The sequence below is a fragment of the Corythoichthys intestinalis genome, chromosome 15, assembly GCF_030265065.1.
Source record: "Corythoichthys intestinalis isolate RoL2023-P3 chromosome 15, ASM3026506v1, whole genome shotgun sequence".
In the NCBI taxonomy this organism is placed as follows: domain Eukaryota; kingdom Metazoa; phylum Chordata; class Actinopteri; order Syngnathiformes; family Syngnathidae; genus Corythoichthys; species Corythoichthys intestinalis.
Genome location: NC_080409.1, coordinates 35,614,054 through 35,636,958, shown reverse-complemented (window position 1 = coordinate 35,636,958; position 22,905 = coordinate 35,614,054). Strand labels below are relative to the sequence as shown.

General features: G+C 38.4%; 1 protein-coding gene across 3 annotated transcripts; it reads right to left on the bottom strand.

Annotated features, from left to right (window-relative positions):
- Nucleotides 1-10,424: 10,424 nt before the first annotated feature.
- Nucleotides 10,425-22,905, bottom strand: LOC130930667 (TLE family member 5-like). Of its 3 annotated transcripts, XM_057858673.1 has the most exons (8): nt 22,515-22,905; nt 19,003-19,103; nt 16,976-17,039; nt 16,857-16,901; nt 16,719-16,781; nt 16,538-16,612; nt 13,719-13,995; nt 10,425-11,419 (listed from the first exon to the last, which is right to left on the bottom strand). In XM_057858673.1, exons 1-7 carry the CDS (start codon nt 22,539-22,541, stop codon nt 13,729-13,731), a joined length of 642 nt encoding a protein of 213 aa, XP_057714656.1. In that variant the 5' UTR covers nt 22,542-22,905; the 3' UTR covers nt 10,425-11,419; nt 13,719-13,728. The 3 variants fall into 3 exon arrangements, with proteins under 3 accessions (XP_057714656.1, XP_057714655.1, XP_057714657.1); XM_057858672.1 differs by having other exon boundaries at nt 10,425-13,995; XM_057858674.1 differs by having other exon boundaries at nt 10,425-13,995; nt 19,003-19,100; nt 22,515-22,904.

Sequence of the window (22,905 nt, the reverse complement as noted above, 5' to 3'; positions counted from 1 at the left end):
AGCTGAAAGCGCACAATAGTACTTTGGGTGTCAAATTCTTCTATTCGCTTTCGCGTTTCGCCGGTGTAGCACATTTTGACAGAACACCGGTTTCATACTCTCGTCTCATCCCGTTTTCCCTGTTCATTTTGCTTTTGCTGCTCGTTTTGTGAAATATTGTGCTGTCATGCCCATTAATGTTCCTCTTGGGTTCAAATTGAAAGGGTGGAACAGATGACATGTTTATGTCGCTAAAGTCACACTCTGGAACCCGGTAGCGTATCCAAGTAACTTCACTGCCCTGCAACATCAACAACAATGGCGACCTATTAGTTAAGTAAACTAATTTTACAAATTGTATAAAAGGGAAAACATCAAGAGGGGTTTTAATATCAAATCATATCAACTCATAATAATGTTTATCTTTTAGATCGACAGCTTGAAATTTTTTTTTTAGGTCAATCTCGGTGATCGGCCGTGCCATATTTATTGATCAAACATAGTGTAAATGCAGCACAATTATTCGGACAGAGAGCAAACTGTCACTCCTAAAGTCAAATTATCAATTTTTTAAACTGTTCATTAGACTCCAGTAGAAAATGTAAAACTCAGTAGACACAACAAAGAAAATTAAGTTAAATTCACTGTGCATTGAACTACACAATGCATTTTTCACTGGTTTGCTACCATTGCCGTAATGCTAATTCATTCGCACGCTAACGAAAAGGAGCATGAGCCGCGGTGTTTAACACTCAATAATATCCACACACAAACCTGCCAAGAGCCTTTATAGACAAGAAATATTACAGTATTAATTGGCATGTGCTCTTTGTATGATGCCAAAAACAAGATACATCAATATATTTGAGCTCTGTTCTTCAACGACTATGCTCTTTTTCTACAAGTTGTCTTACTGTCAGTGGTTCTCTGGAAAGAGCCACATGGCCTCCTAGTGGCCGATGTGCGCACAGATTTAGGATAGTTCTTTTTGGAAATTCCTTGCATCGTTAAGTGAAGTTCTTTTTTTTTCTTTTATGTATATTATCTACTGTAATTTTTGGACTATAAGACGCACCTGACAATAAGCCGCCACCCACCAAATTTGACACGAAAACAGCATTTGTTCACAGATAAGCCGCACTGGACTGTAAGCCGCAGCTGTCCTCACTGTATTATTGGATATTTACACCAAAAGATATTAACCGGTAACACTTTATTTGACAGAGGCATCATAAGACTGCTATAAGACCAAATGAAGCACCATGAAGCTTTGAACCAATTGGCTGAAAAGCTTCATTGCTTCATTTGGCCATCACTGCTGTCTTCGGGGAGACAGTCAACCCTGCTGCCACCTGCTGTCAACACTGTTGTCGTCCAACATGCCTCATAGCATGCAGTGCAGTGCTACAGATGTAGATAACAACTAGGCCTGTCGCGATAACAAATTTTAATGTGCGATAATTATTCTCATAAATTATTGCGATATGCGATATTATTGCGTCCCCCCCAATTTTTTTTAACCAATTTACAATAACACAGTAAGAATACAGTATATATTAATAGATCAAGTACACCCATTTAAACGCGATAAATATTTACTCTTAAATTCAAAAACACTTTTTAAGAAATCACAACTAAAAACAATAGACTATGCCTCTTAAGTAAAAAAACAACAATATTGATACCGGACAGAAACACAGAATAAATAAAAAGTGTTTAAAAAAAAAAAAATTGCACTTAAAAACTTAAGCATTTAGGCAAATGAAAACTTTTCCCGTCGTAGCTTCTACAATGGTGTTCCATAGGGATGCAACGATTCAGTTAAGTCATGGTCTGGTACGAATTTTGATACGGGGGACACGATTTTCGATCCGATTCTATACATTTAATGCTCTGTAAAAAAAAAAAAAAAAACAATTATATATATATTAGGGCTGTCAAACAATTAAAATTTTTAATCGAGTTAATTATAGCTTAAAAATTAATTAATCGTAATTAATCGCAATTCTAACCATTTATAAAATATGCCATATTTTTCTGTAAATTATATATATATTCTGTAAAATAAATTGTTGGAACGGAAAGAAAAGACATAAGATGGATATATACATTCAACATACGGTACACAAGGACTGTAGTTGGCATTTCACTCTACTGTCATTTAAATCTGTCTATGATGTCCTCACTCCAAAGCGTCTACTTTTTCCAAAGCTAGACAGCTAGTGAACGACGCCATAATAATCAGACTTCTTTCTTTTTCATCTGATTTATTAATAAAATGGCCTCAAACCATTGTCCTCTTTAGACCGTCGTAAAACTACAAAAAAAAAGTATACAAGCGTTGCATTAGCAACAACGTTAGCTTAGCACGCTATACAGGTTCACAAAAAAATAAACAAAAAGCGTCTCATACAAAAAATAGAACATTTCCCTTATTAACATAATATGTGCATTATTTACAACAACCATACTTATGGACAAATCTTGTCCAAGGATCATATAAGCACAACATTACAACGTAGGCGTCAGCCCGAGACGTCGTGCAGCCATATTGAACTGGCAAGAAAAAAAATAAACCATGTCGCAAAGCGACCACAAGAGTTCGCTGTTAGACAGCGCAAAAAGCCTTGCTGTAAACTTACCAAAAGGCAGAATACTGTCTGAGCGGGACATGTGCGTTAATTGCGTCAAATATTTTAACGTGATTAATTTAAAAAATTAATTACCGCGCGTTAACGCGATAATTTTGACAGCCCTAATATTTATGCATATATATATACATATATATATATATATATATATATATATATATATATTTTTTTTTTTTTTTTTTTTTTTTTTTTTTTTTTGCTAACGAGCAAAAATTAAATTGCCATCATATAAACATGCATTTTAATGCATAATATTTATGTGCTTACTTCTTACTGATCTGAAAAAAATGTGTATAAAAGTGCTGAGAACAATCTTTACTGTTTGTAAAGTGAGGCAGGGCACACTGTTGATTGCTACAGCTCTCTTAGCAGGTAGGTTTACTACATGAGCAAGACATCCTATTTGTGGTCCGAATCCATCTGTGTCACGTACTGAATTAACAATATTTGCAACATTATCTATAGTCACTGGTATGGATTGATTTGGCCTTCTTAACTTCTATTCAGTCATGACAGTTTAGAATTCATCGATGTAGTATATGGACTAGGTGTCCCATAATCATTCTGGGCTCACGTAGCCAATGGCATGGCCGTAGCACATCTACTTTGCCATTTCATGATATCTAGTGTGTGCGCGCTTTAAAAAAGTTAGCAGGTGCCGCTGAAGTCACGTCTGCTCATTACTACACAACACCAGCATATGACAATCGACTTTTATAAACAGGACGAGTTTGAGGCAGCTGTTCGTTGTGAAAGCGAGGTTGTTCGTAGCAGCCAAGTCGGTAACAATGTTCTGGCGGACTTCGTTGTAAATATCCGGCATTGTGTCGAAAAATAGCAGCCCCGCGTGAAATGTCACTCCTGACGGGAGCGCCCACACGTCGACAACACCGGCGCGCCATAGATGGTCCACAGTCACTCTGGAGCACTGACGCGGCCGGTATACGTTGAACAATAGGATAAAATGGGAACGATTGGCTCCGGCGTTAGTTTTTGCCGGACCCGGAACGAAGATGCATTTTGCGCAGTTGGTAACGAGGAATCCGAACTTTTAACAGCACGTCTGCCGCACGCGCGCACACACGTGCACGCGAGGCGATAAATCGCAGTGGAAAAATTACCGCCTTCATTTTTATTTATCGTGCGATAAATGGAATTATTGCATATTGCGACAGGCTTAATAACAACCAATATTCATGTTCTGTGCTAATTATTTCTTCACTTACTGTTCCAGTTGTTTCATAAATTGCTAGTTATGGTATATCGTAACACTTTATCTGACAGTGGCGCCATAAGACTGTCATAAGACCCAATGAACCACCATGAAGGTTTGAACCAATTGGATGAAAAGCTTCATTGCTTCATTTGGCCATCACTGCTCTTTTCAAGGAGACATTCAGCCTCTGCTGCCACCTGCAGTTAACACTGTTGTCATCCAACATGCCTTCTAGCATGCATTGCAGCGCTACAGATGTAAATAACAATCATAATTCATGTTCTGTGCTAATTACCGTATTGGCCCGAATATAAGACGCTGTTTTTTGTATTGAAATAAGACTGAAAAAGTGGGGGTTGTGGTGACCCTTTGTTGTTTGCCATAATTAACCGACCGTACTTTTGTGTCCATTTGGCCGAGCGCGTTACTGGCTACGTCACAGTCACGTGACACAGACACTTAAGAGCCGCGCGCGTTCCGGCTGAGTTCCTAACGAGACACATGAGCCGCCGAGCACGGCAAATAAGACTCCATATAATGTCTTACCGCCACAGGGTCGTCTTATATTCGCGGTCTAGACATTATACCCATTCACGACACTAGATGGGGCCAGATATCATTGAAGCGAATGCTGAACTTGAGGAGTAATGTTCTGTCATGACAGATCTCAGCTGCTCTCAAGTTTAACCAGTTTGCATTATTTTATTGCAATGTTTTTTCTTATTCACATTTGTTTAAAGACTACAGTTAGTCACAATTAGACCTCACTTCGATGGTTAATGCAGTTATTGCAATTTTGTTGTTGTATCACAATAGATTGGTTTATTTACATTTCAAAAACCAGAAGCCATTCATTTACGAATGTAATTGCACTTTAGTTTACATATTTAAAAGTTCAGATATTAAGATTTGAATGAGGCAAAATAACATGCTTTTTCTCTGAAATATATTGTTATAACCACTTGTTTCAGATGTACTGTAATTATTTTCTGTATAAAAATTAATTTGGTGTTCAAAAAGTCTTTTTTCAAACTTGAGTCTTGAAAAAGAGGGGATCGTCTTATAATCAGGGCCATCTTATATTCGGGCCAATACGGTATTTCTTCAGTTCCTGTTCCAGTTGTTCCATAAATTGCTAGTTATGATATTTAGTAACACTTTGACAGTGGCACCATAAGGCTGTCATAAGACCATCATAATTATGACATGACACTGCTATGAGCATGAATGAATGCTGACATGTCATTTTGTATCCTCCGGCAAATTATGTCACCTTTGAATGGATGTAAAAGATGGTCATAAATGGAGTTAGTGACATAATTTGCCGGATGACACTTAAATGACATCTCTCATAAGCATTCACTCATCCCAATGATAGTGTCATGTCATAATAATGACAGTCTCATGGCAGTGTTAGAACGCCACTGTCAAATAAAGTGTTGTCTATTAACCCAAATACATCAGCAAATTAACCGCGCTGGATTATAAACCGCAGGATTTAAAATAAGGGAAAAGAAGTAGGGTCTTATAAACAGAAAATTACAGTAATCAATTATCGTATTATATTATGTTAATATAAAGTCACTGTCAATCCCTTGTTATTAAACAAGATGCACATTTCAAAGAACCAGGAATATTAACTGGAAATTTGCTTGTGGTTATTATTTAGTTAGATTGTGGACCAGCGATCACATGTGACTTAATGAGCGATGTGTGCATCATCGCCAGATAAAATGCACGTCAACAACACAACAGAGTCATTAAGAAGGTGCCATTTCCGTCTTGCCTCACATCTATTGTCTTTAAAGGTGCCTGGGATTATGATTGATGGGCCTTTTATCTGTTGTGTGTGCGTCGGCCAGATAAGTGAATAGCCCCTCCCATGGCCAAGAGAAACAAGTCAATTAGCGCAGAAGTGACACAAGTCCTGATTTGAAATTCCAATCTTGGCTTGGCACCTTCATTTGAGACCATAACTTCAAATAATAGCCCAGGTTTAGAACCCTGAACCATTTTAAAAACCCTACTTCAAACAAAGCATAACACAGGCTTGAAAGTGAAACATAAACTGATCCAGGGAAATGCAAAAAAATAGTGAATTAGGTTTTCCTTTTGGCTTTTACAAATATATTTTGAAATCCTGAATTGTGCTTGAAACTAGTGCCGCAACGATTGTTCCATTATTTGAATAATTGGATTAGCAAAAAGATTCAAATTAAATTTTGCTGCTTCGAGTATTCCTTTAATTAAAGTGGCGTTGTGGTGTTTTGAGAGTGTTTGCATTTAGTTGTCTTGATTTGGGTGGGTACACTGCCCTCTAGTGGCAACAGTGAATATGACATAACTCATTTCACATGGCTGAATCCAGCTGCTCTCCGTTAAGACCAACATAGCTAAGTTTTTGTTTGAGCTAAAAAAAATTTTTTAAATGAATTTCTAATTTAGGTTATAGGTATATTTAGCCATTTTTTGTGGGAATATGTGTTTGAACCATTTGTTAAGAGCATTGTAAAAAACAAAAATGTTTGCATTCTAAAGCATTTAAGGTAGCGGACTTTTGCTATGTAAGTTAGACAATTGTTCTTTTGTTGTTGTTTTTATTAATTTTATAAAACTGTTTCAGGCTCAGCTCAGGTATTTTAATGTTTTATGTTCCTTATCAGACTGCTCGATTATTCGAACTAACTAGTTTATCGATTAATCGGCTACTAAAATTGCTACAGACCTACTTAAAACCCTACTTTAACACCTTAGCCCTTTCAGGGACAGAGTTCACGTCACTACAGTGGACAGCTATTCAAGATTGGAAACATAGGACATTTAGCCCAAATGACTATTTTAAGTCATTTAAAAAATATTCATTAGCAAATACTACAAATATGATTATTTAAACATTAGAAATTCATAAATACAATGCTTGTAAAAAGAGTTAATGAAATTACAATTAATAAAATAAGAAATACACACTGATTGCACCCAAGTAATCATCACAGTATTTAACTCACTGCATGCCATTGATGGTGATAGATGTCCAATTCATTTAAACTGGAGGACTGGCTCTGAATGCTCATGTTTAAATGCAATTGACGGAGTTTGTTCATTCAACCTTCCCAGTCAAAATGGATTAGACATCTAGCGCTGTCAACGACTACCAAATATTTAAATGAGTGCCCAGTAAGGGTTAAAAAAATATACATGGCGGAAAACACAGACAAGACTGAAAAAGCAGATTCTGCTCTTGCACCACTCTTTAAAATAAACTGCTGTATTTTAAGCCAAAAGAACTGTTGTGTTTGATAGAACAATATGTCTATATGCTGCCATAGCAGATTCATGGCGCACTAAGCCTTCGAACTGTTTTTAATTTGTCCGTTTTACCCTAGAAACCCCCGTTTACAGGCGTTGCGCAACCACTTTTGTTTCAACCTAGCCATAAAAAGACGGTAAGTAATTATATTTATTATTCAAAATGTCTGTCATTTTTAGCTTAGAATCATTAATTGATGTGTAATATTTCGTTTAGAAAAAAAAAATGACTTAAAAAAATTATTGACTCACATATTTTAAACTTTTAAACAAATTACGTCACAATGAAAAAATTGGTGTCTGTAAAAAAGTCACGGATCTCTACTGTACCTCGTAACTATTGCATAATAGTATTTTTTTTTGTTACTGTCGCATTTTCTCCGATATTAGATGATAATCGATCCAAAGAAAGAAAGATTAGGAGGGTGAAAAAAACGTTTAAAAGGGTAAATATATGAAAAAGAAAATCTCGACCACTCCTTAATGTCTGCAATTTCTGCATCGCGACCCTTGTTATATTACCATGTTTCACCCATAAAAAAAAAAAAAAAAAAAAAAAAAAAAAAATCCCGCTGTGGCCATTCACAGGTGTGTCTTGGACTCTTGACACTAAGTGATACATGCTAAATGGAGTTTTTGGATCGAAACAAGGTAAGTATGCGATCATATGTCGTTAAAGTCATGGCGTCTGTAATTCTGCTCTTGCGTTCTCTCATCTCCAGACAGGGTTTTGCTGTTTAAATTTTTTGTTTGTTTAAATGCCCTCCTGTTCAAAATTTTTCTTCTCCCAGAAAATTGAGGTTTTGCGCTTTTCAATGATGTATCACACATGCATATAGGACAATTTTGAGTTTGGCCAAATTGGGGTTCTCAGAGCGGAACTTCAAGTCACCTGAGTGTTTTCCGCCGTATATTAGTATATCCTGCATGAAAGGGTTATTGATTTGAAACCCCAAATGTTTGGAAGCCAACACTCGAACTTGGAACCCTATTTTGACAGTACAAGTCAGAGTAAGGTTTGAAGCTCAAACTAGTTTGAAAGCCCTTGTTTTTCCCCTGATGTAACATTACATGTTAGTTCATGATATTTTCATGAACTTCATTTCTTTGAAGTTACAAACTCGATGGTAGAACAAAGAGGTGCTACAGTGACATCTACTGGTTTAAAAAAAAGGGTTTGCTGGGTTATTTTGACAACAGATGCAAAGTCGCAGTTACATCGACGTCTTTGATCCACGGTTGAAAAAAAAAACTTCAAATTTCTTTTATCTATTGCTACTCGAACATGAAAACATTAGTCGTGATTATAGGGCTTTTTTCATTTGTTTGATCAAGCAGTGAAAAAAACTTCGATTGGGACTATTTGGAGGTTTGCAATATATATTGCAATAATAAACGAATTTTCACCAGATGACTTCGGTTGACTCACTATTTTATTGTATTAATGTATTGCATTCAGTATTTTATTAGTTTTCCCTGAGTTGCTCCCATTTATCCTTTCGTTCGTTATTTTCTTTATTTTATAATCTTTAAGCAATTCATCATATTTATATGGGGGTTTGCTTTGCAAAGGCCCATACAGTAAAATTCATTTTATCTTTTTTAAATGGCGTTTCTTCTGCACGCTGCACTGCCAAAACCGTTTGACCGACCGTCAGTTAAAATGACCGTAATTTTCATGCGACGTACGGAATTTTTCGAAAGACCCCCCGCCCCCCACCAAAAAATGAAAATTTTTCAAAACACTACTTGTCCAACAATTTTTTTTACCAAATCGCATAATTTACACATAAAAAAAATTCCAGGACGGTAAGGGGCCTAGACGTTGCATACAGAATTTGGCAACAACTTAAGACTCTCCCAAAATTCTCCCAAAACTGTCCCATTCATTTCTAATGGGATGCCATTGACAGTCATGTACGTCTAAATTTTATGTTCATTTTCTATAGCAGGAAAACAGAAGTTCCTGTTATTTTTTTACCATTCACCATTACAGCGTACGTAGGGAATTTTTCAAAAGACCACCCCCCCCCCCCCCCCCGCAAAAAAAATGAACATTTTTCAAAACACTACTTGTCCTACATTTTTTTACCAAAACGCATAACTTACACTTTAAAAATTTCCCCAAAAATTCCAGGACGGTGAGGGGCCTAAAAGTTGCATACAGAATTTGGCAACGACTTAGGACTCCCCAAAAACTGTCCCATTCATTTCTAATGGGATGCCATTGACAGCCATGTACGTCTAAATTTTATGTTCATTTTCTTTAGCAGGAAAACAGAAGTTCTTGTTATTTTTTTACCATTTCAGCCCATTAACATTTAACTGGCATCCAGGTAAGTCAATGCCGCTGACAGACATTAACGTCCATGCCATTGACTGCCATGTGCCATGTACATCCAAATTTCCCATTCATTTCCAATGGCTTTTACATTGCATTGACACCCATGTACACAGATGCCAAAGAGGGCTATGTACGTCCATGCCATTGACGGCAATGTATGTTGATTCTATTGACATACAGTATATGTAAGTCAATGCCATTGATGGCAATGCATGTCCAAATTTCCCATTCATTTTCGATGGCAAAAAAAACCTGTGTGCCCAAATCAACATGAAAGGACCTGATATCAAACGGACGTGTCCCCCAAATATCCAAGTGACCCGATAACAGGAACTGGTCCAGAAATGTCCCCAAATAAACAGCAAGTGACCTGATTTGTATTTACCACAGCAAAGCCCCATCGTAAATTCTCCGGAAATTGCAGTTTCTAGTATAACAATGTTATCTTCGTTTCTGTAATATTTTGTTTCAGTATAGATTTGAGGCGCTTCAATTGTAATTTATTTAAAAACGAAGCGCAAAAAAAATTGCAAAACTTCTATATAACTGTATTCATATACTGCTTAATGCAGGCTGATGGGTTTTTATCTGTGAATGATGAAGATCGTTGTATATAAAAGGGATACAGGAAGCCATGTCTCTGCACACTTGGTGCTTTTATGAAGCAAACCAAATGTTTCCGTGTTCAAAAAATAATAATCACACTTTCTTGTGATAGGACTATTGCACATGCACACATCGCGATGGCGATATTCAAACGATATACTGTGCAGGCCTAGCTGTTACCAAGTTTTTTTTGTTGACAAAACATCCGTTTCGCCACACAAGCACTAATTTTTGAAAAACCCAATTCACAAACGATTTTCCCCGTTTATGATTTTTCCACATCTTCTAAGAGGTACAAAAAAGACAGTGTTCCAATCACATCTTTTATTTGTAAGGCACCAAAAAAAACTCCCTTACTGCTAAAAGTGCCATGCATTCCTCCTTGCCGTTGTTAGCGTGGTACTCTTGCTTTTACTTTTTTTTTTGTTTAACATTCAATTACACACATGGTTTGTTCATTTTTTCCCCCCATTATCTCTGCTCAAAAGAGGATCAAACATTTACAAAGTGAGAAATGACTTGCAGAACTTGAAAGAAAATAATGTCACACACAAATGTGCTCCTTACATGATACACACATTAAAAAGCAGCTTTGGAACGTACAAAAATGCTTTAAAAAATATGTATATTGATATATTCATATGTATACAAATTGGCCCTTCACAGAGCGCGCTAGAGGCTGATGCATGTGGATTTTGAGTCCCGCTTTCGAAATCGTATAGAATTTCATCTCCATCCGTTCCCCATTTTCTTGAAATGACATTTGTGATTGGCTTGCCTTGGTGTTGCTTTTTAATGAGCTAAACATGCAATTACAATGGGGTGGAAACTACAAAATTGATTTTGAGATGAATATCCTGTGACATAGTTCTTGCCGAATTAAGCGATCTTTAATGAAATTCCCTCCCATCTGTGTGAATCGTGAAAAAAATCAGCCTCGAGCGCGCACGCACACGCTCACACAACTTGCCTGGGAGAACAAAGATTATTACTATCATTAGAAGCAATAGAGCACACAGACGACACGTAAGTGCTTAGACTGAATAATAAAAATACAAATAAGAATACAGAATAAAATATGAAAAAATAGAGAATTCAAAATACAGGAAAATTAAAATCATAAAAATAAAATTAAAATACAGAAAAAGTTTCAGCTTTCCAAAAGTAGTTTTTTTTTTGTTATTTTGTTTGTTTAATCGTCAAAGCTCTGGAATCCATGTCACGTCAACCCAAAAGCCAATGAGTCCACCACCCTGTTGGCCGAAGTGGAAACGCATTCGCTTCACTTCACTTCCAGGATGGTTTAAGACAACAAACCTGTTTGATGAAAAATAATTGACACCAATGTCATCGTTTTGCTTCAAATTTGGAATATGACAAGACAAAGTGACAAGGAGAAATTTGCCATGTTTTTTTCCCCTCAACTTGTTAACTGCTATTGATAGCAATAGAACCGTTGACTTAAACCCTTGAATTAGGAGGGCTTGCAGTATCGCAGTCAATTTATGGAGGACCATGAGTGCCAAAATCAAATACAAGACTAAACAATTAAATGTTATTTCAAAACTAATTTCAAGATATGTTTATGTACACTACCGTTCAAAAGTTTGGGGTCAAAGCGACCCCAAACTTTTGAACCGTAGCGTATCATATGGGATTTTTAATTATGTACAATACGGTTCAAAAGTTTGGGGTCAAAGCGATCCCAAACTTTTTAACGGTAGTGTATGTGTGTGTTATTTTGGCATTTCTGTTCCATCGAGCATTTGAAATTTTTTCAATTTCCTTATAAACAAAAAATACAAATTGCATAAATTGAAATAAACGAACACTAAAAGGATATATAGTATGACAATTATTTATTCAAGTATTAAAGGAATCCACAGATAGACTTGTAGTTCTTGAAAGATAAGCGTTAAATATAAGTTAAAATAATTTGTTATTGAAACCCCTGTTGATGTTTTCGTTTTTATACAATTTGTAATATTAATTTAACTAGTAGGCCGGCATGGTTGTTGACGTCGCAGGGTGGTGACAGCACATAGTTACGCTGACTTTAGCAACATAACCATGTCATCTGTTCAACCCTTTCAATTTGAACTCGAGAGAAACATTAATGAGCATTACAGCACTGTCGATATTTCACAAAACAGCAAAAGAAAAAAGGAACTAGAAAGACAGGATAAGGAAAAAAAAAACTTCTGCCAAAATGTGCGACAAATGAGGCAAATTTGACACCCAAAATACTACCGTGAGCTTTCAGCTTGTTTAGATGCATACAGAAAGAACATAACGTACTAAAGATGCCATAAGAAAATAGTTCAACGTAGTAATATCAAATAAGGGTGGTTTAAATACGCTACCTGACTAATGTGGTCAACAGATCAACACTCTGCTTCAAAGCTACCACAAGAAAACACAATGCTTACAAGTATGAGAGGGGGAAACATATGCAAAAAGTATTTTGAGGCGATGAAAAGGTAATAAAAGACTCTATAAAAACAAATAGTAAGTACTTGCTGCGATGAGCGCATGTGTTGGACGTCTCGCGTGTAGAAGGAATTGCAGTAACTCAGCATTATTCGTTGAGTGACAGTGACAATCTACATCATCAGCCCGAGCGTCCATTGCGTGCTTAAAACATGGCGCCATCCGCAGGTCAAAACATGTAGTAAATATTATAGATTTTTAAATCAATGGCAATATCTTATGTGTTTTTAATAACATTTTAGTAAAAGAGAGCAATTCTGGCTTTTTAGAGCCTACAAGTCCAAATCCGAGGTTCCCTTTAAATTTTGGCATTCTGGTCCTCCATAGTCAATGGCAGCCAATGAGTTCATTTTATAAAAATACATGAAATATTTCCTCAAGTAGGCAAAGGCGCAGGAAGTGGGGTGCTGAGGGGACTGCAGCCACCTTGGTGGCGGTCAGGTGTAAGTGACAATGGCACTATGTAGCACTGACTGCACTCTTTTTGCACACTTACCACTAACTTTTGCAGGCACCTTTTGTTGTTTACTATCCTCACATTTTTGGTGTGCTCTTTTTGTTAAATTATTTTCATTATCTGTTATCAAAGCTTGCAAATAGCTTTGTTGGCCTCAGAGTCTGCTTTGGGATCCATATTAACAGCCGAGCCGTTCATAATAATGTGAATGAGATCCTCCCTGGAGTGTGTGTGTGTGTGTGTGTGTGTGTGTGTGTGCGTGCGTGATGCCATAAGTAAAAATTCATTCCCAAGTTATAAATGGTATTTACTGCCATTGATTTTATTTTACTCTTGTTTTTATATAGCGAATTACTGTCTGCCTAGTTATGAGGAAAAATAAAATTCAAATTTGAGAATTTATTTGTGTGTAGTTTAGAGAAATTCAGATGCCGAATGAGTACTTTTGTTTAAGGGTTGCACTGATGCATCCGGATAAAAATATGTCACTCATTCTTTATTCAGTCAAAAGCCCCCACCACCTCGCTGCGCCTCTGTAAGTAGGCGTGATAAAGAGTGAGCCAACAGAGAGAGCTGCATCGAGCATACAGACGAACAAACAAAACAAAAAAAAGTCTTGATTTTCACACATAGGAGCATTTCTCTTCTCTCCCACGGCCTCCATTTTACCTGCACTCTTCTAGTCAGACTTATCGCCATCTTCGGGCCTGGGCGGTGGCCTGTCAGCTTGGCCTTGGGCAGGGGCAGCGTCGCCGCGAGCCTTGTCGTCCTTTGCAGCTTGGGCGGCCTGGCCGTGCGAATAGTTGGCCAGGATGGAGGACAGGGACAGCAGGCCCGAACCAGATGAGGCAGCCGGCAGGCTGGGTGGTGTCAAGCCCAGCGGAAGGGGCGCCACCGGGAGGGCCAGGCCCTGCAGCTGGGACAGGTGCTGCACCTGGAGCTGTTGCTGCATACAGTAATTATTAGAAAAATAAATAAGCAATCATTCGCTGCCAGCCTTTCCCTGTCAAAATGAATTGGACGTCTAGCACCGACAATGGCAGCTCAATAGCAGTATAGTAAAAATTAGGGAAGTCCCGATTTGAGCATGAGTCCGAGTCACCCGATTTTGAAGATCTACCAATACAGTCCTAATCCGATACCTTAGAAATGACTTAAGGACGGAAAAAAGGCTAATCCAAATGTCTTTTATTCCCCCAATTTCAGCAAAGCTATTCCAAAATTCTTTTGCTTTCGGCTTTTCTCTTCAGGGGTCACCACAGCGAATCAGTTGCCTCCATCTAACCTTGTCCTCTGCATCCTCGGCTCTCACACCAACTACCTACATATCCTCTTTGACTACATCCATATAGTCATATAAAAAGGGTTATTAGTATAGCAGCGGTTTTAACAACGCACTAAAGAAATCACAAATCCCTTTTTCCCCCCATTCACTCACTGACATTGAGTTATAGACATCAGATCCATTTCAATAGCGCACGACACGACACGACACGAATGCAAGGCTGCGTGACATCACCATCGTAAACCGGAAGGGGGTCAACAAAGAAACGCACCCTCATACAACCAATGCTAGTACTGCTTGTTTTCTGCCGGTAATCTTTCAAAAAAGAACATGCAGAGTAAACACTGCTGCTATGGAGCTCGTAGAAACGACTCTAGCCATTACGACCATCCACATATGAAGGATGTTTTCTTCATACGTTTCCTAAAGCCAAAAACTCAAGATGGAAAAACTGAACAATGGATTAAAATGTTTGGACGTCCGAAAGGCCAGTTTAACGACAGGAAGGTGAAGCCATTCACCTTCATATGCAGTAAATATTTTGTTGGAGAGGCCCTGGAGAGGTGTTCCGGGCATGTCCCACCGGCAGGAGGCCCCGGGGTCGACCCAGGACACGCTGGAGAGACTATGTCGCTCGGCTGGCCTGGGAACGCCTTGGAATCCCGCCGGAGGAGCTGGCTGAAGTGGCTGGGGAGAGGGAAGTCTGGGCTTCCCTGCTAAAGCTGCTGCCCCCGCGACCCGACCCCGGACTAAGCGGAAGATAATGGATGGATGGATGGATGGATGTTGTTGGAGGCCATGGTCTTACAGATCGACAATCCTGATCCATTGCCTGCCCCGAAGAGGTAAGCCATTTTGATATTTTTACTTATTTTTTTAGCGTGGCGTTTTGCCGTGCTGCTTCTGTCTGACAATGAATGACCTAAAAAATATAAATTGTATTTATTTATCACAACAGTCATTTAGGCTTATTTTTCTAAAATGCGGATATTCAAATAAATTGGCCATGTTTGGCCTCGGTCTTTTTGTCGTACGCCTGTTCATGCCTACAAGTAGGCTCTAGATTTAACAGCTTTACCTTTTCTGTTGTGAAGAAACAGGCTGAGTAAGCGGGAAGTGTAAATAAATTCATAGAATTAAGATTTGTTATTAATGAAAAAATCAAAAGTGTTCGTTGGCTGTCACTGCATTTGCGATCGCTACACAAAAATAGCAATATAAATTACCCCCAAGAACGGTCAGAGACGTAAGACAACCAGAGGATATAATACATAAGAAAGACAGGGTATATAGTAGTAAAGGAAAGCTTGTTGAAACAGGAGAACGTCATCTTCTGTGTTGTGAGCCAATGCACACAAGAAAAAGGTGCCCATAAAAAAGCTACCTCTGGATCAGGTCGGCCTTTTTTCAGCCCTCGACACTCAAGCCATCTCTTTAACTGAACATTCGTATGTTTTTCCACATCTTTACCAGTGAATTTGGCACCAGCGACACCATTTTCGGACAAAATTGCTAGGTTTAACTTAGTAAACATCTCTTTCGTACACTATTTCGTGCATCCAGCATGAGGGACAAACGCAGGTTTGATCCCTCCCCTAGCAACAGTTGCTAACGTCATGAATATTAATGAGCAAAGGTGACGTGTTACATGTGGTACGCTATTAGGAATAGACAACAACAATAATCGAGTTATAATCCAATCATTAGGTGCCCCAAGATTCCAACCTCTGATTAGAAAGGCTGGCATTGACTGATCTTGATTCCCAGCCATCGACAGCGATAGACGTCCAATCCTCCCAGGCAACACTGATTGGACGTCTATCGCCATCAATGACAGCCAATCAGTTAACACTTAGAAATAATGAATATTAACAGAATTTTTTTTAACAGTTACCTAGCTTCTGAATATTGCGTGATCGATGTAGGAAAAAAAAATTAGCTCTTGGTTTACTACTTACAAAAAGAAAAAAAGGCCTTATCTGATTCGTTTTTTGTCCATAATTCAACATCAATGTGTAATTTATTGATTTATTTATAATTTTTGTTTTGTTTTTCACGAAAATTAAAAATTGTCATTTTATTTGATTTTGCCTTCATTTATCCATGTAAGGCAACAGAGAACACTTGCTGATTAGCAACGCCGACCCGGCTGATTTTACCAATTCATGTAGGCAACTATGAAAAACTGTAACATGTAACAAACCCGTATGATGGAGTTCATCTCTGGGGGTGTGACCTGCTTGGCTCTCTCGATGGCACCCATGACTTGCTGCTGGTGCTGAAATAATTTGTTACCACATTAGCACAACTTCTTAAAATATTCCAAAAAGATTTATTGCTTTTAAAAAGATTTGTCACAAGCACGCACGCCGCGTTGCATTCACCTCCTGCGACAGGTAAGGTAGCACTTGAGCGCAGATGCCATTTAGTCTCTTGACTATTTCAGCCTGAGTGGTGAAAGCGAGAATGAATGAAAAAAGGCGCACGGCACAACGACATGAACACGCCGTCAGAATTGTTACCTGTTTGTGCATTTCGATATTCAGGCCGTATGACATTTCATAATACTGAAACACATTAAGGAGATGAACCGTGTTAGCGGGTATTGGCAAGGTGGATCCTAATTGAATTCTGTTCTCACCATGATATAGTGGCGCTGCATCTCTGACTTTTCTGATGCCAGCTTGTCGCATTCCAACTTGAGACTGGACAACAGAGCAGTGCAAAAAAACAAAACACAAACTGTTATGTCAGATTGTACAAGGACAGTTTTAATTTGATGATTACATTTTTTTTTTAAAGCTTTCTTTTCAGAGAATAGTAAATTTATAAGGGAGAGGTCCTAGTTTTAAGCCACAGCCCAGACTAATATGACAGTAAATGATTTATATATGAGCCAGTTCATCAATTAATTAAAAAAAAATAGTAAATGAATAATAAGCTATCAAAATATTCATTTGTAACAGCTAGGGATGGGAATTGATATGATTTTTACGATTCCGATTCCATTATCGATATTGCTTAACAATTCGATTCTTTATCGATTCTCTTATCGATTCTAATTTCGGGAAAAAGAAGAACAAACATTTTGATTGGCATCAAGTTTGTTTAATCAGAAGTCACAACCTTACAAACTCACAACGAGGTCAAAAGAGGCCCAAAGCCTCAATGTTAACTGTGGCAACAAGTGGCAAATGCACAAGAATGTGTAACATTTTACTGAAACATTTTTCTAATAGAAATAAAAAATATTGGTATATTTTGGCATATAGGTCGTTGTTCTGCCTTTGGCAATGTCCCCAAACTTTTTCCTGTGAGGGCCAAATAACTTTTCCCTTCTCTGATGAGAGGCCGGGGTCAGTTTGTAACAGAAAAAGTGTGACGATTGCAGGAGTGTGAAATGTAAAAAAATTACTGTTTTTCAGAAAGCCACAATCAAATAACCCTCTGTGGATTCTTCACGGAACAAAAGTAAATAAATTAAAAATAATAATATAATAATAATAAATAATAATAGCACTAGTAATTAAATAGATAATAACCAAATAACCCTCTCTGAGTTATTAACTGAAAAAGGCCAGGAAATAAATAACACTACTGAGGGAGAAAAAAACAAAAAAAAAATTCAAAATGCTCTCTGGAATTGTTCAGGGGGCCGGACCAAATATGGAGCCGCGGGCCGTAGTTTGGGGACCCCTGTTTTTATTTACCAGTATATTGAAATGCATGCCTTTTAGTTTTTATGGCGCTTTCACGCTCAAGTGGTGGCGCCCTTGCGCTTCCTCACGCGAAGAACAGCGCGAAGAAGAAGAAATGCCGCATCCAAGCCAGTGAGCGAGTTAGTGAGAAAGGGGAACACTGCCACGAGTCTACGTTCTTTGTTAATGTTTGTAAAATATCCACAGAGCCAACGCCTGTATGCATCATCTTCTGTGTTGTTGTTGTGCGTTTCCACTCGCGATCGGACACTTAAATCCAGTTGTGTAGTTGTTTAAACGATGTGCTAATGCTAGCGAACGCATGCTAACTGTTTGTTATGACTGTATTAGCAGCTAATCATCGCTGATTTACGTTGATGCAAACCTGTTTGTTATTGGGGACGAAATTGATTTGTTTCATTTCTATTTTTAGTTTCAAGTGATGGTTGAATAAAGTCAGCAAATTATACCAACGTCTTCTGAATCGTCATTTGGGAGTTTAGCTAGCTGTATAGCCAGGACTGAGCCTTAGCGTCCCGGTGAGGACAGTGCAGTCTATTCCCTCCTGATGCAGTTATTTCCATCTCGCAATGACTGCAAGTCGCTTTGTTGTAATTTTTCCTCGTGAAGTGAAGACACACTTTCGAGCGTTCGAACCTACGTCATTGTTATGTTTACGGCAGCAACGCTCGTACTAAACTATCGTAACCTTTCATTTTCACCCTTTTCCTGGTGAAGTGTAGCCAAACTTTGGAGCGAGTGGTTCTTGGCGCCATGCTAGTTTGATGCCTCTGGACAACAAGACACGTCACAATGCAATATGCGTCTTTAGGGATCGTTAAGGCTTTTTCAGTGTGATGTCGAGGCCTCGAAACACTCGGAACCGGTTCTGAATTGGAATCGGATTTCGATTCCCATCCCTAGTAACAGCTCTACTAAAAGGTAATGTGTAGTAAGGGCATTGTGTCACCTGTGGTATTGTGCTTGAAGGAACTGGAATTCATCTTTGATGCGGTCACATGAGTCGGAGGTGGTGAACTTAAGAGCTTGTCCGGACTGAGCAGATGCCTGCTGACAAAAATCAAGATAAATGACTTGCATGATAATGTGATGCTTATACTAATTATAAAACAGCAATTACATTTTGTAAACAAGCCATATTGCCTGTCAATTAATGTGCAGTTGAATCCAGAGGTTTACATACACTGTGCAAAAACACATTTTCCCCCTCACAGTCTGATATGAAATTCACCTGGTTTAATTTAAGATCACCAAAATTATCTTGCCATCATCATATCATTTTGCTTAAACGCAACAACAATAAAATTGATAATTTCTTGATTTTTATGTTTCTTTCTTTCAGGTCAAAAATTAGCACAGACAAAAAGTCTTTAAACAACACGAGGAAGCCCAGATGATGATGTAATGGCTTTGGGAACCTCTGATAGCTTAACTCAGTACTTCTCAAATAGTGGGGCGCATGTGACCTCGGGGAACATGTTTTTTTTTTGCCGTACTGGAATAAAGTGTACTTGCACATCCACTCAGTAGGTGGCAGTGGCGCTCTCATTTTCAGAGTGCGCGCAGTATTTTTGAACTAAGGAAGAGCACTCAGCACACACAGACAACAGATATGAAGAGCAGTGTGCCACCGCCGTTTTTGAAAGCCGTTTTCCAACCGGACTCACTCACGCAGCGACCCACTGTCTTGTCCGGTTCTCACGTTGCTGCCCGAGAAGTGCCATTTTCGGCTTGGGATCGTCACGACGACCGCCCTCACCTACGGTTCTACCTCGGCCGCCGTGAATGCGCTTTTTTCGTGCCGTTTGCCTTTTAGCTTTGACTTTTAATACAGTGGGTGATGATGAAAGACCACTGTTTACTGTGTCTAAAAATAATTATAGCAGACAGCCAGAAGCCAAATCAATTAAGACGCCACTTAAAGACATTAGACCCCAATCTCATTGTTAAGCCGCTTGATTTTTTTCAGTGAAAACGTGCCGAATATTCCCAACAATCATCCTGCTTTGTCAGTGTTATATCAGTAAGCCAGTGAGCATTGTTAGCATGCTCATTGCAAAATAATTCCACACCATTGCAAAGGAGGTAAATACTGTGAGCAGCAAAAATAAAAACTGTCCTGTCCAAGGACACTTTTTTCTTCTTCTTTTATTCAGATTTGTTTTTTCGGTCAAAATTTTTGGCACATTGTCCTCATGAGTGAATGTTCCTAATCAATTTTAATTTATTATTTACTGATTTTATTACATTTTATTTTTCTGTATCAAATGGTCAAAAATGTACCTTCAGTGTATTTTTTAGTTTGGATGTGAAATTTTTTTTTTTTAATTCAGGCAAATTGATGCACGTCAAGTCTTCTCTGTTACAAACAAAACAATGTTAATAAAGTTATACTTTATTATAAGTTGATCTATGTTACTTTTTTTCTTTATTAGAAGAAAAGGACACAATGTTAGGCAGATGCGTATTTATAATAGTAATTTTATAGACGAATGATACTATTTACAGTGGCGGCAGAGAGTTTGGGGGGGGGGGCGCGAAACATTTACGTCTTCCTTGGGGGGGCGTGACAGAAAATAATTGAGAAGCACTGGCTTAACTGAAAGCACAACTTGGGATTTATTTAGAGGTCACAACTCAAACACTGCTTTCTTGTTTGAAATCATGGAAAAATCAAAAGAAATTGGCCAAGAAATCACGGAGAGGATTGTGGAACTTCTCAAATCTGATTCATCCTTAGAAGGAATTTCCAGATGTGTGAATGTGCCATGTTCAATAGTTCAAATAATTACAGTATAAGTAAATATAAACATCATTGGAATGTCCAGCCATCACATCGTTCGGGAAGGGGGACGGGAAGGGCTCTCTGTTCTTGAGATGAATGTGTTTTAGTCTTAAATCTGCAAATCAAACCCAGAACAAAAGTTATCATGAAGATGCTGGCTGAAGCTGGTAAGAACGTGTCATTATGCACTAGTGAAACTAGTTCTTCACTGACATGGGCTGAAAGGTTACTCAGCAAGAAAAAAAGTTGTTACTTCTGAGGAAAAATTAAGAAAAAAAGATTACAGCTTGCAAGAAAGACAAAGGGGCAAAGATTAGATCTTCTGGAGACATGTCCTGTGGTCTGAGGAAACTAAAGTTGAACTGTTTGACCATCATTATATTTGGAGGAAAAAAAAGAGATTCGAGTAGATTTGAGATCACCATACCAACTATGAAGCACAGAAGAGGTAGTATCTTGTTCTGGGGCTGTTTTGCTCTAGCAGGAACTGGAGCTCTTCATAATGAAGAACATTGGGTGGAAATATTAAGGCAACATCTCAAGACTTCAGCCGCGAAGCTAAAACTTGGGTATAAATGGGTCTTCCAAATGGACAATAACCTGCCGCTCAGTGCCAATATAGTTTAACCAAAAAAAAAACAAAAAAAAAAAAAAGTGGCTTGTGGACAATATAGTCAATGTCTTGAAGCTCTGATCTGCTATCAAAAATTGATGTCAGAGCTGAAGAGGCATGTGCGGACAAGGCGACCAACAAACCTGACTATATTACACCAATTCTATCAGAAAGAATGGGCCAGGATTCTAGACGTGTACTGTCAGAGGCTTGTGGAAAGTTACCCACAATATTTGACCCAAAGGCAATGTTACCAAATATTAAGGAAATTGACACCAACTTTTGACTTAGAAGTGATGATAAATCATCTAAGATAGTCATAATTGTGGCATTTAGCAAAATTAAATAACTTTGATAATCCTAAATGACCAGAAGGACAGGTTTAGTCCAATTTAACTTTAGACAGTGAGAAAATTTGTCTTTTTGCAGTGTAAGTAAAATTCTGGTTTCAATTGCATATACAAAGAAGAAATTATTAAATGTTTTAATGACAAAAACATTCACAAACACACTTCGGTTTTTAAGAAACTAGTTAAAATAATTCAAAATGCTCTAAAAGCTTCCCTGCTAAGAAATGCATCGTATGGTGGCTTCTGTACAACAACACATACAACACAAATCCAGCAGAATCTTGCTGGATGCTGGGTTGTGTTTTGGTATTGTTCTTTTTGGTACAGACACCAGCATATGCTGAATTTCTCAGCAAGATTTGAAAACAGCATTTCTGGGGGAAACGAATTTAAGACAAAAGATGACAGGCTTATTACGAAAACGTGCAAAATAAATTGGCGATGCCTACTTCACATGAATGGTGGCTGTTTGTATACATTGGCTCGCTGCTGTTCGTAATATACTGAGAGTATAGCTAGAACTGTTTTCGTTTGTTATTATGCAAAAAGAGACAGGGAGTCATTGTGGAAGACGCGAAAAAATGCTGACATTTTTTGTCCTGCGGCGTCAGCTTACGAGCAACCTAGCTCGGGTTAGCTTAGCCTAGCCTAGCGTAGCCGCGGTGTTCCGATGACTGACTTTGACGAGTTCAGCACGAGGGGACAATACTCACCGAGTGTCTCGATTGAGGAAACATCATGTCAGCTGCAAAGAAGCACGCTGCAGCGTCGCTCGCCTCGCCGAGGAGTCTCCGTCCTGTCGAGCACCGAGCGAGCTGGCTATCCGGCTAAAACGAACGCCTTTCCCGGATATGGGATTTTAAATGCTCGCTATTCGCACTTTGTACCCCGTCATTGTTGAAGAACGCTCGCTTCACGTTAAATTCGCTCGCACTCTCCGGCGACAATATTTGTTCGTTTTTGTGTCAATGCGGGAAAACGGAAGAATTTTTTTCAAGGCTTTACGAGGGAATATTTTTTTGTAACAACCCTACGCCTCCCTCTGGAAAACCTGACTGGATGTTGACACATGAGCCCGCGACTCTCCAGCCTCCTCTCTTCTTC